Source organism: Cricetulus griseus, chromosome 2 (genome assembly GCF_003668045.3).
Source record: "Cricetulus griseus strain 17A/GY chromosome 2, alternate assembly CriGri-PICRH-1.0, whole genome shotgun sequence".
Classification (NCBI taxonomy): Eukaryota; Metazoa; Chordata; class Mammalia; order Rodentia; family Cricetidae; genus Cricetulus; species Cricetulus griseus.
In genome coordinates this window covers 205,227,304-205,245,454 of record NC_048595.1, presented here as the reverse complement: position 1 = coordinate 205,245,454, position 18,151 = coordinate 205,227,304, and the positions used below count along the sequence as shown (strand labels likewise).

The 18,151-nt window shown below is 47.4% G+C and overlaps 1 protein-coding gene across 3 annotated transcripts; it reads right to left on the bottom strand.

The window, feature by feature from the left end:
* Positions 1-2,000: 2,000 nt before the first annotated feature.
* Proc (protein C, inactivator of coagulation factors Va and VIIIa) lies at positions 2,001-17,835 on the bottom strand. Of its 3 annotated transcripts, XM_035439056.1 has the most exons (9): positions 17,790-17,835; positions 15,560-15,646; positions 14,268-14,431; positions 13,516-13,540; positions 13,252-13,389; positions 13,024-13,158; positions 5,297-5,442; positions 3,953-4,070; positions 2,001-2,670 (listed from the first exon to the last, which is right to left on the bottom strand). In XM_035439056.1, exons 1-9 carry the CDS (start codon positions 17,833-17,835, stop codon positions 2,081-2,083), a joined length of 1,449 nt encoding a protein of 482 aa, XP_035294947.1. In that variant the 3' UTR covers positions 2,001-2,080. The 3 variants fall into 3 exon arrangements, with proteins under 3 accessions (XP_035294947.1, XP_035294949.1, XP_035294948.1); XM_035439058.1 differs by lacking the exon at positions 17,790-17,835 and having other exon boundaries at positions 13,024-13,103; positions 13,254-13,389; positions 15,560-15,629; XM_035439057.1 differs by lacking the exon at positions 17,790-17,835 and having other exon boundaries at positions 14,268-14,425; positions 15,560-15,629.
* Between the last annotated feature and the right edge of the window lie 316 nt (positions 17,836-18,151).

Sequence of the window (18,151 nt, the reverse complement as noted above, 5' to 3'; positions counted from 1 at the left end):
TGCTGGAAGCTTGCCAGAGCAAGGAGACCATGTGACATCTTTAAGAGGTGAATCCCAGGGAAAAGTCCTTAGGCTGTTGCAATCACCACCCTTGGAAGACACTGAGTTTTTCTGCCTCAATCTACTGAGCTCTCACAAAAGCAAGTTGTTCTTGCCGCAAACTGCTCTATGCCTTCTTGTCAACTCTGTGACCCCAGGACCAATGCTTCTGCCATGGCGTCACCATGATCATCATCTGCTTTCAGGCCTTTCCAAGAGGCCAAACCAATGGTGAGCAAAAACCAAAAACCAAATAAAGTTGTCCTGCCTCAAGCATTTTATTGTAGTAGCCAAAAGCAGAATAGCATACCAACTAACTGATTATTCTCTAATGCAGTCAAATTTACAACGAAACTTAACCGTTACAACCAGAGAAGAAAAATTACTTGCCCAATTCAGAAGCACAGAGAGCTGGACTAATTTTAAGACTACTGTTTAATTATCTCAGCTTTTTCATGTAAATCCTGTCTCAATTATGCCTTTTGGGACCAGTGAGGTGGCTCAGCAGGCAAGGGAACTGGCTGACAAGCTGACAACTTGAGTTTGATTCCCCCAAACTCACAAGTTGAAAGGAGAGAGTTGTCCTCTGACCTCCACCCATGTGACATGGCACATGTCCTTCATCCCAAAAATGACTCATGGAATTTTTTTTTTTTTTGAGACAGGGTTTCTCTGTGTATCCCTGGCTTACTGACACTCTGTAGACCAGGTTTACCTCAGTCTCAGAGATCCTCCTGCCAGTGCCTCCTGAGTGCTGGGATTAAAGGCATGTGCCACCATTGCCCAGCTAGTAGATTTAAAAAAAAAAAAAGTAGATCTTTTGCACACTCGATTTGCAAAAGACCAATGTAATCTGCATTCTATCTTGGAATGGGGAGAGGCTCACAGGCCCTGTCTGTCCTGAAGAGCTCTTTGAGACTGATGGCTGCTGGGGAAGGGAAAGAGAGTTCTGCTCAGGGATGTCCACGTGCTGCAGTGGTGGTCTTATACCAGTGCCTGACGGGCAGCACTAACCAGTCTTACCATTTCCCTCCCCTCCCCTTCCCTCCCTTTCCTTCCGCCTCACACTCCACCTCTTCCTTCTTCCTTCTCTTTTGCACTTTTTAAGGTAAAGTGTTTTGCTATGTTGCCCAGCCTGTCCTCCTGCCTCAGCCACATGAGTAGCGGGGACTACAGGTGCTGCCACCGCACCCAGCTTATAACTTTGTTCTTAAACAGCTTCCTCAACAAGACTATCAAGTCATTCTGAGCAGCACCTTCTGGGCACCTGGCTCCTTCCCCAGTGTGCTACTGATGCTCTGTCTCCACTTGTCAAAGTTGGGGGTGGGGGGTGGGGCTCACTGGCCAGCCAGTCTAGCCTAGTACATGGATTTCAGGTCAGCCAGAGACCCCGGGTCAAAAAAAAAAAAAAAAAGTGAACAGTGCTTGAGAAACAACACATGAAGTTGTCCTCTGGCCTCCAAACACACATATGTGCATGCATACCCATAAACACACATGTACCCCCCACCCCCACCCCACACCTCCAGCTGCTCCCAGGAGCAATGGAGAAGAGAAGCTGCTGAGCTTGGGGTGTGTCCTTGGTTTGAATCCCAGGCTCCACCACGTGGCCCTTCCGAGCCTCACTTGCCTCTCTGTAGCATAGGCCACCGGTAAAGTTTTCCAACCTGCAACTAACACTAGCTCTTTCTGAGGCCCTGAGAGAGGCTCTAGTCTCTTGAAATCACATTTTAGAAAAATTCCTGTCTATTAAACCACCACCCCTAAGTTATACCAGCCTCGAGTGCCCCTGGGTCCTCCCCTACCCCCACCCCACAGAACTGCTTTGGGAGTTCAGGTTCTTCTCAGGAAGCACCTGGCATATAGTAGATGCTCACCTAATGTTACTTTTCTCCAGAATAGCCCAAAAAAGGATGGAAAGGACACACAGGAACTCAGGCAGGTATGTTTGTTGTGTACCCTTTAATGTCCTCTGCCTTGGTATTCACTAGCCCAGCCTCACTTTAAGAGTGAGGTCCAGGGATGAGCAGGGAAGGGGGTGCTACAGCCCCTGGCTCTTCAGGGAAGCATCCTTGTCGCCAATGTTGCTGTGGATCCATTCGAGGTAGCGGCTTACTTTGGTGTAGACGCCATAGTTGTTGAGTTGCCCACAGCCCTCACCCCAGCTCACCAGGCCCACCAGGAACCAGGTGCCTTGAAAGAAGACCACCATAGGTCCCCCACTGTCACCTTCACAGGCATCTCTACTGTCACCAAGGATGCCTGCACACAGCATGTTCTCTGAGACCATGTTGCTCATGACCTGCATGCACTCGTTTCGTGGGACCACGGGGATGCGGATGAAGGTGAGGACAGAGGTACGGTTCCTCCTGCCATCTTTGTCTTTGTCACTTTGATAGCCCCAGCCTGTCACCACTGTCTCCCGGCCAGCCCGAGTGAGCTCACGCTCTGCCAGGCCATTGTCCGGCAGGCAGATGGGCACTATGGTCTTAGAGAAAGTAGCTGGCTGGGCCAGGCGGAGCAGTGCAATGTCATTGTCACTGGTGCTCCGACTGTAGTTAGGGTGGACGAGGACCTCCTTGATGTCCAGGTCCAATTCCCAGTGGTCCCTGCGTCGCAGATCATACTCACCTGCAAGGCAAGGATGCTATCAGAGTAGGCTGGGGGAGCCTGCATGATCATGGTGCTTCTGCTGTGCAGCTGCATGAAGCCCTGAACTGGGTCCCTGTGCCTCAGATCCTTAGCAAAGGTGAGTGTTCCTGCCGGGAGCATGAATAGTGGGCCCTAGGGCATAAGTTCCTAAGGGGCACGGGGCTGGTCTCAACTCAGAATTCCCAGACAGAACAGTGCAAGGAAGATCGAAAGAGCGGAGAAGCCAGGGACTTCTGTAGACAGAAAGGGAACAAAGAACAGCACTGCTGGAGAAACTAGCTCCAGGGCAGCAAGGCCCAAAGGGGATCGCCAGCAAGATCTGAGGGGAAGCACCAGAAAGCCCCAGGCACTGCTAGGAAGAATGGTCTGGACCAGCTGATGGCTTTGGGAAGCAGAACCACAGGCCATTTTTCACACTGAGGGTAGTTGTACAGCATATCAGTTTTGTCATTCTCAGCACACCCTTTCTTTTATTATGTATGCACTTGCGTGTGTGTGTATGTATGTATGTATGTATGTATGTATGTATGTATGTATGTATGTATGTATGGGCTTGTGTTCATGGAGGAGGCATGTGTGTGAGTGCATACAGAGGCCAAAGGTCAATGTTTGGTGTCTTCCTCGATTGTTCTCTTATATTTGAGTCAGAACTTCTCACTGAAGCTGAAGCTCACAGATTAAGCTAGGCTCCAGTGACCCTCCTTCTTTGTCCCTCCAGCACTGGGATTAGCTGTGTGCCACCATGTCTGGATTCTATGTGGGTGCTGGGAATTGAACTCAAGTCCTCATTTTAACAACTAGGTATTCCATGGCCCTTCTTTTTGGTATAGTGTCTGCTAAAAGACCCTCCAGAAACTATCACAGAGTAGGGCATAGATTTGGGGACCCTCAGACTCCTGGGGAAGCAGCTAGCAAGGCAGACTAATGTTGCACAGCCCCATCTTGTCAGTCTATGTGAAGCTCACACAGTGTCATGGGTCTGACCATGGCCAGGAACGGGCCCACACAGAGCTGGCTCTGTGTGGAGTGAGGAGTGGGAGTGTGACGCCCCTCACAAACGTGGACCTAGATCTGAAATGAGCACCAGAACATTTCCCAGCTGCCTGTAGTCCCAGTGTGAGCCAGTGCTAGCACAGATGCCTCTGTCCCCCCAAATATCCTTTGTGGAGCCTAAGGATATAACAGCCATCCTGAGACAGCAAGCTGCTTCCCCTGCTCCATCCCAGGCTTCCGGCTGCTCCTGCCTGGCCACAGCCCTCACCGAGCCTCACGGTGAGCTTCTTGGTGTTCTCCATGCAGTGGGCCGCCGTCAGCACCCAGGAGGTATGAATGAGCACCCCTCCGCAGGCCAGCTTCTTCTTGGAGTCCAGAAGGATGGCCTGAAAGTGACATCACAGGCTGCCTCTGACAACTCCTAGCACAGGGCTCGTGGCTCTCAGCAGTTCTCAAACACTTCCCTGGGTTCCTGGTCCCACTGGCACACATAGCCTATGCAGTTCCTATAGTCACTTTCTGCCCTACCACTGTCAGAGAGCTCTCAAGCTGGGGCTTGGGCCAGGCCTTGCATCCTCTGGGGAACCTTTGTGGTACTCAGGCTGCTTGGGGTACCTCTCTTTGGCCTCCCTCTGCCCTGATGGCCATCCTGGTTCTCATCCTACTAAGCTATTTCCAGAGTAACCAAACTCTTCAAATCTGTGAACTACTAGTGTACTCCTGAATCCAGAGCCTGGCAAAGATGAGAAATAAGTAAATATTTGCTCCGTGCTGAAGCTGGGGATTCTCAGTGTGACCACTCCCTTCTAGCTCTCTCTTATACAAGACCCTTCTCCAGAAACACAGTCCCTGTCTCAGCTCCCACCCATACAAGCTGTCTCTCCATCTCTTCCTCAGCACTGGAGCTTTTCCTTCTGCTTGCTCCCATCCATGCAATGCTGGCTAGTTTTATGTCAACGACACAAGCTAGAGTTATCTGAAAGGAGGGGACCTCAATTGAGAAAATGCCTCCATAAGATCCAACTGGATGGCACCTTCTTAATTTGTGATTGGTGGAGGATGGTACAGCCCATTGTGTCACATGTGGGCTGGTGTCCTGGGTTCTATAAAAGTGCAGGCTGAATGAAGCCAGGCAGTGTTGGTGCACGCCTTTAATTCCAGCACTCAGGAGACAGAGGCAGGAGGATCTCTGTGAGTTCGAGGTCAGCCTGGTCTACAGAGTGAGTTCCAGGACAGCCAAAGCTGTTACACAGAGAAATCCGGTTTCGAAAAAACAAAACAAAGCAAAAGCAGGTTGAACAAGCAAGCATGGAGAGCAAACTAGTAAGCAGGATCCTCCATGGTCCCTGTATCAGATCCTTGCCTCCAGGTCCCTGTCCTGCTTGAGTTCCTGTCTTGATTTCCCTTGATGATGAATTGTGATGAAGAAATGTAAGTTAAACAAACTCTTTCTTTCCCAAGTTTCTTTGGCCATGGTGTTTCACCATAGCAACAGTAACTCTAAGACACATGCCTTTCCCTGCGCATGCCCATTCCTATCCTTACCAGCCCCTGCCCGTTCCACACTTCCCTCATGCCAGCTGAGGTCCCGGAAGACTGTCTGCCCCCTCACCTGCCAAGGACTGTCTCCCTGCTTCGTTAGAGTTCCGTTGATGATCCTTGGATCTTGGTCCAGTTCATATTCTAGGTCTGTGTCCCTTTTGACTTTCTTGCGTTTCTTCTCTATCCGCTTCCACAGCTTCCCACATGGATAATTCACTGCAAGTGAAAGATTGAGGTAAAGGGCCTCCCAGCCATGACTCCCCGGTGCCCTCTCATCTGCCCCCAGTCTGCAGGCTAGGCTGCCACCGAGGAGTCAAGAAGTGCAGCTTGGAACTCAAAATCAAATAGTGCCACCTACTGGCAAGAACTGGACAAGCACTGTTGCTACTAAAGTGTCTCTGAACTGATGAGGAAAGACATCCTGGATTCATTATACTCCAGGGTTATGGGTCATCATCCCCAAGATATACAAGGAGAGGCTCCTGTTTGGATGCTACCAAGCTCCTAGGGAGATAATAAAGTACATGAACTTGTCTGCGAACATAGCTCAGTTGGTAGAATGCCTGCCTAGCACACATAAGGCCCTGGGTTAGATCCCCAGTACTGCATAAACCAGGCATAGTAATGCATATCTGTAATCATTGCACTGGGAAAGTAGTGCAGAAGGAGATAAAGTCCAAGGCCATCCTCGGCTATATAGTGAGTTAGGTCAGCCTATCTCAAAGTAGGGGGGCAGATTATGGAGAAGGAGCTAAGTATTTTCCTTTTCTTTCTAAAATGCATGAGTGTTTGGCTTACATGTATGCAAGTACACTGTTTTTAAGTATACTGTGTGTGTCTGGTGCCTTCAGAGGCAGGAAGAGGTCATCAGATCTTCTGGAGTTGGAACTAAGGACAGTTATGAGCTGCCACATAGGTGCTGGGAACCAAATCAGGATCTTCTGCAAGAGCAGGAACTACTCGAAACTGCTTGACCCATCTTTCCAGTTCTAGAAGGATGTGTGTGTGTGTGTGTGTGTGTGTGTGTGTGTGTGTGTGTGTGTGTGTGTGTGCGCGCGAGCGCGCGCGCACTCGCGCGCGCGCACACACACACACACACATATGTACAGTTGCACTTGCATGTAGAAGTCAGAGGTCAACTTTGAGTGTCTTTCTTTTTTCTACACCCTATTTTTGAGACAGCCTCTCACTGAGTGTAGAGCTTGATTGACCAGCAACTCTTATGGATTCTACTGTCTCTGTCCTCCCCCTCAGCATGCCGAGGTTACAGGCGCATACAACCATGTTTGGCTTTTTTATGCAGATTCTGGGAATTCAAACTCAGGTCTTTGTGCTTGCATGTGAGCTCTTTATCAACTGAGCTGTCTCCAACTCTGGCTGATTCCTGGAAAGCATCATTACGAAGCCTCTTTTCCCATCACAGTGGGCACATCGTGGAAATCCAGGGCTGATGGTCTGCAAGGCCTAGCTCCTGTAGTGCTGAATGCTACTTAGGGGATCTTAGCTGCTGAAGCAGAAGAACACCATTTCAGGGCAAGTAAGGAATGGAAGAATGAAAAGCAGACAGCAGCACGAGATTCCAAAAGCTGCCCAGTAGGTAAACATAGTAACTGACTTGGCAAACTGGGATCTCGTATACAGCACCCTTCAGGAGTCCTCTAAATCCCTGAGGTGGGGTTAGTGCTGACAGGACAGCACATGGGGCATGGTGTGAGCTGACAAGGTAGGTTTGGGGACACCTCCTCGTGGTTTGATTCCCCTTTTCTTGCCTACAGAGGTTCATCCCTGCAGAAGGTAGACCAGAAGCTGTGAGAAAGGGATTACAGACAGTTGTGCAGCAAAGAGTGGCATGGCTAGAGGACCACAGGCCTCTGCCCATCCTGCTCCTGGGTGCTGCAAAGCAACTGAGAACACCCACAAGCTTTGTGGGCATGCTTTCCAAACCCCACCATGGTGTTAAGACCTAATGATCTGAACCAAGTGTCTGCCAATGACTCTAGCCTTCAGGAAAGCCATGGGGACTTCTTGAAACTTCCTGTAGGTATTCAATCAGTTCAGAATACAAAGTTTAGGACCTGGAGAAATGTCTCATCATTTGGGAGCATTGGATGCTCCTCTTGAAGACCCAGGTTCAATTCCTAGCCACCACACAGTGGCTCACAACTGTCTGTAACTCCAGTTCCAGAAGATCCATGGCAACAGACATGCAAGTGGTGCACATAATATGTATGGGTGCAAACAAAATACCTATACTCATAAAGTAAACATCCTAAAAATTTACAGTTTAAAAGTGTGTTTCTGTATAAGGACCAGAAGATAAAGTTGTAAATAGTTCCCTGAAAAAAATGTAAAGTCAGGGTTGGAAACAAAGCTCATTGGGTAGAGTGTTTGCCTGGCATGCTTAAAGCTCTGAGTTTCACCCCTAGCACCAAATAAAATAGGGTATGCATGCCCATAGTCCCAGTACTCTGGAGGCACAGGCAGAGGATAAGAAAGTCAGTCATTCCCAGTGATGCAACACATTCGAGGCCAGCTTGGGATACATGAGACTGTTTTGGGAGGGAGGCCAGACATGGAAAATAGAGGAGACGGTAAGTATGAATGTTGTAAGAGATCCAGGGGCAACACGGGGGAGAGTGCCAACAAAATGAAGGGAGGCAGGTTGGCAATCTTCAAGCTCTCAATGTCCTCCTTCTCCAAATCCAATCCCTCAGTCTCATCCACATCTCTGTAGCAGACCACCGATTGTAGTCTCCCCTTCCTCCAAGCCCCACCCCCTGCAATGATGCAGTTCTTCTACAGGCTCCCACAGCACCCATCCTGTTGTCCCAGCCTCCAGCTTGCCCAGACACCCCCTGAATACCCAGTGGCCATGCCTGGCAGGATCCCAGAAGCATTCACTACCAGGCAACCCATAGCCATATAGCACTCCTTAAGAACCAGAAAGAGCAACAGAAACCAAGGGAGAGAACAGCATCTAAAATTACAATCATCCCAAACCCAGATGCTTGGAAACCAGTGTAAAAACACAACCAATAACAGACAGGACAATAAGTTTCCACTAAAGCCCAGCAACCCTAGCAGGCCATGAGCAATGCAATATAGTTGAAGAACCAGACAAGGACCTCAAAAATGGCCCTTTGTGAATATGCTAAAGGTCCTTAAAGAGGAAATGAGCAAATACAGTAAAGACATCTTTAAGAACAAAAACAGTATAATGAGAGGGAAAAAAACACTTCAAGACTTAGAAGTACAAATAGAATCAATATAGAAAATTCAAACTGAGGTAAAACTGAAAATGAAAAATTTAGCAACTTGAACAGGAAACTCAGAGGCAAGCCTCACCAACAGAATACAAGAGATGGAAGAGAAAATGCTAGGCATTGAAGACAAGATAGAAGAAATGGACACCTTGGTCAAAGTAAATATTAAAAAAATCCAGGCACAAAACATTCAGGAAATCTGGGACACTCTAAAAAGACCAAATCTAAGAATTAAAGGAATAGAGGAAGGAAAAGGAACACAGGCCAAAACCACAAAAAAATTTCTTTTTCTTTCTTTTGTTTTTGTTTTTGAAACAGGGTTTCTCAGTAGCTTTGGAGGCTGTCCTGGAACTCACTCAGTAGAGCAGGCTGGCCTTGAACTCACAGATATCCACCTGCCTCTTCCTCCGGAGTGCTAGCATTAAAGGTGTGCACCACCACCACCCAGCCATAAAAAATATTTTCAACAAAATCATAGAAGATAAATCTTCCCAGTCTAAAAAAAAGGAGATAACTATTAAGGAACAAGAAGCACACAGAACACCAAACAGAGTGGACCAAAAAATGAATTCCCCTCATCACATAATAATCAAAACAAGAAACATACAGAACAAAAAATATTAAAAGCTGGAGAGGAAAAAGATCAAGTGACATACACAGGTAAACCTATAAGAATAACAACCTGGCTTTTCTATGGAGACTCTAAAAGCCAGAAGGCCTTGGATAGATGCTCTATAAACTCTAAGAGACAACAGATGCCAGCCAGACCACTACACCCAGTAAAACTTTCAATCACAGCAGATGGAGAAAGAAAGATAAATGGTGTTGGTCAAATTGGGTGGTTTCGTGTAGAAAAATACAAATAGATCTATATTTAGCACTCTGCACAAAACTCAACTGCAAATGGATCAAATACATAAGGACAGATACACTGAACCTGACAGAAGAAAAGGTAGGTAATAGCTCATTTGTGCAGGCAAGGTCTTTCTGAACAGAACACCAATTACAGGCACTAAAATCAACATTAATAAGTGGGATTTCATGAAACTGAAAATCTTCTGCAAGGCAAAGGAGAATGGGAAAAGATCTTTACCAATTACACATACAATAGAGGGCTGAGATTTACAGTGTGAAAAGAACTCAAAAAAAAAAACCTGGACATCAAGAAAACAAATAACCCAATTAAAAAATCATGTATGGATCTAAACAGAATTCTCAAAAAAACTAACACAAATAGCTGTTAAGAATTTTTCAACACCCTCAGCTAGGAGGGAAATGCAAACCAAAATTACTTTGAAATTTCATCTTACACTATCAGAATAGCCAAGATCAATAAAACAAATGACAGCTCATGCTGTCAAAGATGTGAAGTAAGGGGAGCATGCGTCCATTGCTGATGGGAGTGCACACTTGTCCAGCCACTATGGAAATCAGTGTAGCAGTTCCTCAGGAAGATAGGAATCAATCTACCTCATGATCCAGCTATACCACTCTTGGGCACATACCCAAAGGATACTTCATTCTACCTCCAAGATACCTACTCAACCATATTCATAATACCCAGAAATTGAAAACAACCTAAACGTTTGTCACTGGATGAATGGATAAAGATAATGTGTATGTTTACACATGAAATATTACTCAGCTCTAAAGTAAATAAATGAATAAGATCATGAAATTCTCAAGCAAATGGATGGAACTAGAAAAAACATCCTGAGTGAAGTAACTCAGACTCAGAAAGACAAATCTAGTCTGTTTTCTCATATATGTGGGTGTTAGTTGTTAAGTCATTGACAAGCAAACTACAGTCTATATAGCCACAGAGGTTAGGTAGAGAGTAAGGGACTATAGAGGAGGGGTGGGTCTCCTTAGGAAATGGAAATAGCATAGATAGTTATAGATGGGCTAACAGAAGGACTGGAATGGGAGGACCAAATAGGGATGCAAGGGAAGACGGGGGTGAGATGGGAAATATGAGGAGGGATGGCTAAAACTAAGGGCCATTTGAGGCATTATGTGGAAACCTAGCACAATAGACACACACACACACACACACACACACACACACACACACACACACACACCATATATATGCAATCTAAATGAAATTGCCAAATAATAAGGGAGACAGAGGTACAACAGAACATTTCTTGTCACCGAAGGAAGCTCCCAGTACCAGGAATTACATTACATTAATTACTTTGCCAAAGTTGTGCATGGGAACCTCCAAAAACCCAGCCTATTGCCAAGGATATTGGTAGTTCTTCACAAACTGATGATAAAGTAAGTCCCTATTGCTGAAGAGAGCACCTACAAAACTCACTGACCATAAAGAATTTGAGCTGGTGTCCACCTAGGGCCTTCACTACTATGGACTGGTATTCATGGTACTGGAAGGTATCCTGCATGATGACAAAGGAGAAAGGCATACCAACCCAGATATAAACCCTTCCATCTACAAGGGTGCCCTGCAAGACACACTGGTACAATAGTGGCACAAAGCTTGTGGGAGTAACCAACCAAAATCTGATTTGAGTTAAGACCCATTCCATGAGATGGATCCCACACCTAATGCTGCTTAGGTGGCCAAAAACTTGAGACTAGATAGGACAGATACTAGGGGAAAACCAAATACTACTGTTCTAAAGGAACACAGCAATAAATGACTCCTAATTACATTCTATTATACTCATAGACCAGTGCCTTGCCCAGCCATCATCACAGAAGTTTCCTCCTGCAGGAGATGAGACGAATAGAGAGACCCACAGCCAGACAACATGCAGAGGGTGGAACTCTCAGCCCTAAAAGGGAAGTCTCCATCAAACTCCTCCCCTCAGGAAACTCTGTGGAAGAGGAGGCAGAAAGAGTGTATGAGCCAGACAGAATGAAGGACACCAAGCAATCAAGGCCTTCTTGACACAACATATGAACTCATGGAGACTGGCAGCATGCACAGGACTTGCTCCAGTCTGCACCAGCTGAGCAGAGAGGAGGACACATGCCCCATCCCTAACCCAGAAGCTGTCTCCAATTGATAGCCATTTGCAAAGGAAAAATTAGTTTTCTCCAAGGGAGCCTCACTGGGGAAACAAACCAGCCTTAAGGGTTGGCCTCATACCTGGAAGTAAATGGTCAACACAAAGTGAAGTCACTGCAGGTTCTTTCAGAATGCTGAGTCAGGGCTTTTTTTTTTTTTTTTTTTTTTTTTTTAAACTTACAGATCCTCAGCATATATTATGGCTTCCAGTTTTGGGTTTTTATGGGATTCCTGTGTGTGTGTGTGTCTGCATCTATATGCATTTATTGTTCTTTTTCTTTGGCTCTTTTTCTTGTTTTAGCATATTTCAATTTTTAAAATTTATCTAATTTTAATGACTATTCTCCTGTTTTCTAAGGAGAGACAGAAAGGGTGTGGTTCTGGATGGGAGGGGGCATGGGGATGAACCGGGAAGAGTGTGGGAGTGTAATAATATATTAAATAAAAAACCTTTTTTACAAATTACATGTTCACATATTTATTTTATACATACAGATTATATGTGAAACATTTTTAATTAAGAAGTTTAAAACTCGGAGCTGGAGAGATGGCTCAGAGGTTAACACTGGCTGCTCTTCCAGAGGTCCTGAGTTCATTTCCCAGCAACCACATGGTTTCTCACAACCACCCATAATGAAATTAAGTGCCCTCTTTTGGCATATAGGGATACATGCAGGCATTACAATGTATACATATTAAATAAATAAACCTTTTTTAAAAAAAAATAAAACTCAGTCTGGCAGTGGTGGCACATGCCTTTTGTACCAGCACTCTGGGCCAGCCTAGTCTACAGAGTGAGTTCCAGGACAGCCAAGGATACACTGAAAAACCCTGTCACAAAAACAATTTTTTTAAACTCTTGATATTTAAATGCTAGTCATTATAATACTTTATTCAGGTCTTATAGGAGAAATCTATTTTTTAGCAATATTCTGTTTGCGTTTTTATCTTAGTTACTTTTTGTTTGTTGGTTCGTTTTGTTGTGTTTTTTGAGACAGGATTTCTTTGTGTAGCCTTGACTGTCCTAGAACTCTCTGTCCTCTAATTCAAAGAGATCTACCTGCTTCTGCCTCCAGAGTGCTGAGATTAAAAGCGTGTGTGACCACTGCCTGACTACCCTGACTTCTTAAACTACACACATAAGTAAACACATTCAAAAGAAAAATTCAAGGAAAATCTAAAAGGAAGGCAGAATCAGGGTTCTGCGAAGAAGTAACACATCCAGAAAGGCAGATGGAGGAAGATACTGATGCCTTGGTTTCTAGGTCAGCTCAGAATGTGCGTGTGTAACAGAGCAGAGGCAGATGACAGTTGTGCTCCAGGGTATATCCAGGGGCGCCTGAAATCTGGCCAACAAGCAAGAGACTACATACAAGGTCGGGGGAGCAGGGTACGTCCATCTATCTTGAGTCCCCAGGATGTGCTTGCTCTTAGGGAGTGCCCTCCCTCCTGGCCTGTGTTAGGCGGGGTGCTCTTTGCAGGACTGCCTTGGCTCACCGGTGGGCTTGCAATGCATATGGTCATCTGCCAGCTCGTAGCCCTGAGTGCAGGTGCAGCGCCGAACGCCACCCTCCTCCAGGCAGTAGTGTGCGCAGCCGCCATTGTTCACGTGGCAGTCGTGGAAGCCCCGTTCTGTGCGACAGGAGAGTTCAGATAGCTCGTGGTGACCCGACTGGTTCCAGATCCCACCTCACCCCGCCTCGCTGCCTCACGGAGGTCCCTCACCCTGCTGGCAGAACTTGCCCTCCCAGCCCTTATCGCAGAGGCAGCTGAAGCTGCCCAGACTGTCGATACATGTGCCATGGCCACAGCATGGGCTGTCACACTGGTGGTCCAAAGGCGGAGCTGCGCACTGGTCACCATCTGTGAAAGACAGCGGGATGGGGGCAGTAGAGGGTACCTCCATTTTCCTCTCCAACCTCCACCGACCCTGGAGCAAGCATCGACTATCCATCTATCCATCCGTCCAAGTGTCTAGGACTCACTCACCAAAGTACTTGATCCAGAAGGCCAGCTGTGGCGGAAGAGAGAGTAGAGTATCAGGGCCCAGCATGCCTAGGTAGGGGGAAGCCCTCAAGGCATTGCCTCCTCCTGGCTATGAGCTGTCCCGGGAGTGGAAAGGGCTTTCAGACAAACAGCTGCCATAGTGCCCTTGACTGCCCACCCCACAACACCCCTCCATGCAGCAGGACTCTGCCCACTGGGTCATCTACTGCCACAGTAGCATACTCGGTGGAAAGAATTTAAATCCCTTTCAGACTGTTCTGCCTCCCTCAGCTGCATCATTCCCCTCCTGGCTTTGGACCATCCAGGCTTGAGATTGACTTGCTGGCTCAGTCTGCATTTCTAAATAGGCCTCAAGTGACTGAGTCTCAGAGTGCCCTGTGGGGACAGACATCAAAAAGTCTTGGTCACACACCTAACCTTAAGGTGCAGGGCAGCATGGAGGAGAGGAAGACTACCAGATCATAGGGAGGGAGAGACATGAAGATAGGCATAGTGACCAGTGGCACTGGTGGGCTGCCCAGACCGTCTTCTCCCTGAGCTTAATTTCAGGGTCCAGGTTCCTCTGTGCCCTGACCAAGCCTTTAAATAAGGTCAGCATCTACATGACCAACCAACTCTTATGACTCCAAAAAGGACCCTGATGGTAGACATCATGCCCACTACTCCTCTAAGGTGTCATCCAGCCACCAGTCCATCCCCCAGCCCCACCCTCTGGACCTAGCCTGTGGCCTTACCGTGTCATCCACATTTTGGAAAATTTCCTTGGCCTCCTCAAAGTCACAGACCTCCTCCATGCACTCCCTTTCCAGGCTGCCCGGCCTCATCTCCTCCAGGAAGCTGTTGGCTCGTTTGGCCCGTAACACCTGGTGGGCATGCTCACTGCTGGAGAACACTGGGTCTGCTTTGGGATGGGAGTCAATGTGGTGGAGGGACCCAAGAGGGGCCAAGAGGGATGTGAAGAATCCCAGCTGGAGAGAGCCTGGCAAGACCTCACCCGGATCCCACTGGTCTTATTATTCAGAGCATCTCAGGAAGGATGCTGTGCCCTGCTTTTCTTTTCTTTTCTTTTCTTTTCTTTTCTTTTCTTTTCTTTTCTTTTCTTTTCTTTTCTTTTCCTTTCTGTTCCTTTCTTTCTTTCTTTCTTTCTTTCTTTCTTTCTTTCTTTCTTTCTTTTTCTTTCTTATGTATATAGTGTTCTGCCTGCAGGCCAGAAGAGGGCACCAGATCTCATCATAGATGGTTGTGAGCCACCCTGTGGTTGCTGGGAATTGAACTCAGGTCTTCTGGAAGAACAGCCAGTGTTCTTAACCTCTGAGCCATCTCTCCAGCCCCATGCCCTGCTTTTCTGCTCTGTTCCCAGGCGCCCCTGGGAAAACAGCAGTATGGATCTTTCAGAGCATATGCTCTGAAACAAACAAACAGATCTTCCTTTGAAGGCATGCCTGGAACACTCAACAAGGTGTTCTTGTGAAGAACGAAGTACTTAGGGCAATGCCAGCTGCTGGTGCTGTTACAACTGAAGGTATGTGTGGGCTACAGTATGTGTACATGAAAATAGCCTTATATAATGTTTTCTAATAATAAATAAATAAATAAATAGTAATAAAAGAATAAAGTGCAAAGTGAAATCTGTCTCACACTTCTCCCAACATAGCTGAGTGAGCCCTTCTCATCTCGCCTCTTGATTTCCAACACTCTCTATCACACAGTCCCCATCTCTTCCCTTGAGCAGGGACACCTGAAGTCACTCAGCTCTGAGAGATGCCTGTCTTGGGTGGGAGAAAAGCTAAGAGGGAGGAACCGAAACAAGCATGCAGGAGGGGCTTGAGCAATGAGTGTAGAGCAGGATGTGCCACCCGAGCTGAGGTGGCAGAGGCCAGAGAGCTGGTGTGGGCAGGGCAGGCTAGAAAAGGACTTGGTAGATAGATAGAGCACCCAGAGAAGGGCACAGGATATAGTCATGGGAAGCCAGTGGAGATTCTGAGGGTCTTGTGGGGGTGGGGGTGGGGGGTGGAGACAGTCTTACCAAGAGGGGTCGGTGTGCTAGAAATCCCCCAGGTGGACATGAACAGCAGGAAGATTCTGACTTGCCACATCCTGGAGCTGCTGACACCTGTCTGAGGAGAACCTCTAAGCTCCAAGGAGACCCACAGCTGTTCTGCTCCCCAAACCCCGAAAGCGGAATGAAAGGGTCATCCCTGAGCAGGGGAGATACCTTAGTCACTAAAGCACATGCCATAAAAACATGAAGACTTAAGTAAATTAAACCAAAAATCTAGGAGTTGTGGCATGTTTTTGTAATCCCAGTACTGGGGAGGCAGAGACAAGTGGATCCCTGTGGTTGGCTGGCCAGCCAGCCCGGATTGCTAGCCTGCTTGACCAGCTCCAGCTGACCAGCTCCAGGACAGCAGGAGGCCCTGTCTCAAAAATCAAGGTGAATAGCTCCTGAAGAAAATATCTGAAAAGTTTGTCTCTTGCCTCCCCATGTGTGCATGCACGTGTGCTCACACGCACACACGCACACACGCACACGCACACACGCGCGCACACACACACACACACACACACACACACACACACACACACACGCACGCACACACACACACAAGCAAGAAAGAACAGGAGGGAGGAAAGGACCTCTTGTGTGCTCATCATCTGTGTGGAAGCTGGGGCTGGGAGTGGGTTGCACTGTGTACAGGCAATCGTTTGGCCTTTAGAAGCTAGGCACACTTCAGCTACCTGCAAGCAGAAAAGTCACTGCTTGGGGGCAAATTCCAGTTCATTCTGGAGAGAGAGAGAGAGAGACAGAGAGAGAGAGAGAGAGAGAGAGAGAGAGAGAGAGAGAGAGAGAGAGAGAGAGAAAGCAGTATTTGACAAGATGTATACCCACTCCATGCCTCAGTTTCATCATTTGTAAAACAGATAAACTCTCTTCCATAAAGAGTTGCTGGGAAAAAATAGTAGCCCATGGGTCTCTCATGTGTACACAGGCATGTGCATGTGTGGAGACCTGGGGGTGTTCATGACTGTCCTTCCCCAGGCTCTCCAGGCATTGTCCACTTCCCCCCAGGTTTTTGTTGGTTTAGTTTTTGAGACAACCATGGCTGTTCTGGAACTATATAGACCAGGCTGGCCTTGAACTCATAGCAATCTGCCTGCCTCTGCCTATTGAGTTCTGCAAGTAAAGGGGTATGCCACCATGCCTGGCTTCCACTTTATTTTTTGAGACAAAGTCTCTCACAGCCTGGAAGTCATCAAGTAGACTGGCTAGCCAACAAGCCCAAGGGATCTACTTGTTTCTTCCCTCTAGTACTGGGATTGTAAGTGTGTACCACTGCACGTGACTTTTATTTATTTATTTTTTAAACATGTGTTCAGGGAATCAAACTCAAGTTCTCACACTTACAAGGCAAGCACTTTTCAACCAAGCCATCTTCCCAGACTCCCCACACCTCCTCCAAGCTGCTAAATAGGTATTGGATACTAGAGGGGAGTGGTTGCAGCTCAGTGGAGAACATGCTTAGCATGTTTAAGACTCTGGGTTCAACCTCCACACACACACACACACACACACACACACACACACACACACACACACACACGTCCACACACTGTCCCCATTCACCTGTTACTGGCTTAGCGAGGTTCACAACCACCCATGAGGTAGGCATTAGGGTTTTCACCCCCATTTCATGGGAAGGAACCCAGAAGCTCGAAAGAGAGAAGCAGCTTATTACAAACCTACACCTAAGAGGAGGGCAGAGTTTGGCTTCAAGGCCAAGCCTATGTGGCCCTAGCTCTGGAACCTTAACTCCTGACCAAACCAATGGTCAACCTGCAAGGCTTCTAGTGTCCCCAAGACTGAGTGGGCAGACCTGCCTATCCCAGCTGCACAGCCCCTCCCGGCCTTTTTTCTTCCTTTGCTAACTTCCTGGTTCATAGGTTCCATCTTCGAGGGCAGGGTGGAGTGGAGTAGTGGGGGTTCTGGGTACTGAGATGCCTCTGGATCATGAAGAACCCCTCGGCTGAGATCCACGTGACCCACATAACCTGATGTGTCGAGAGGTCCACTTGGATTATAGGGAATGTCAACCGGTGCCTCATCTAGATAGAGTCCGGGCTCTCTTTCCCTCGGCCCCGAGCTTCAGTCAGCCTGGAGATCCTTGGCTCAAGGTTCTCCCCTTCCTCACAGTCTGACTCTTCTCCCCACCCTTTCTTCCATACCCATTCAAGCCTTGCCTTGACGGGGGACTTACAGGGGTGGGCCAAGGAGAAACTGCAATTTCGTCCTGGTGTCGCCATGCCAGTCTGGGAGTCAGGTTAATCCATAACCACAAATATTTGCTTTAGCCCTTGGTGTTGAACCTCCCTCTCTCCAGACAAACAAACAAGAGGTTTTCTGATCCCAGCTCTGCAAGGCTCCATGTATCCAGTGCTCACCTCTGCCCACCAAAGAAGTTGTCTAGAAGAGAGGGGTGGGGGAAGGGAGGGTTGAGCATGTTTAAACAGACAGTCAAATGTGGTCTCATTTTAGCCTTGTAGTGACTGGCTGAGAGAGGAATTGAACCCTTAAAAAACAAGCATATTACAGCTTATTCATGGACAGCGCACTTGGAAG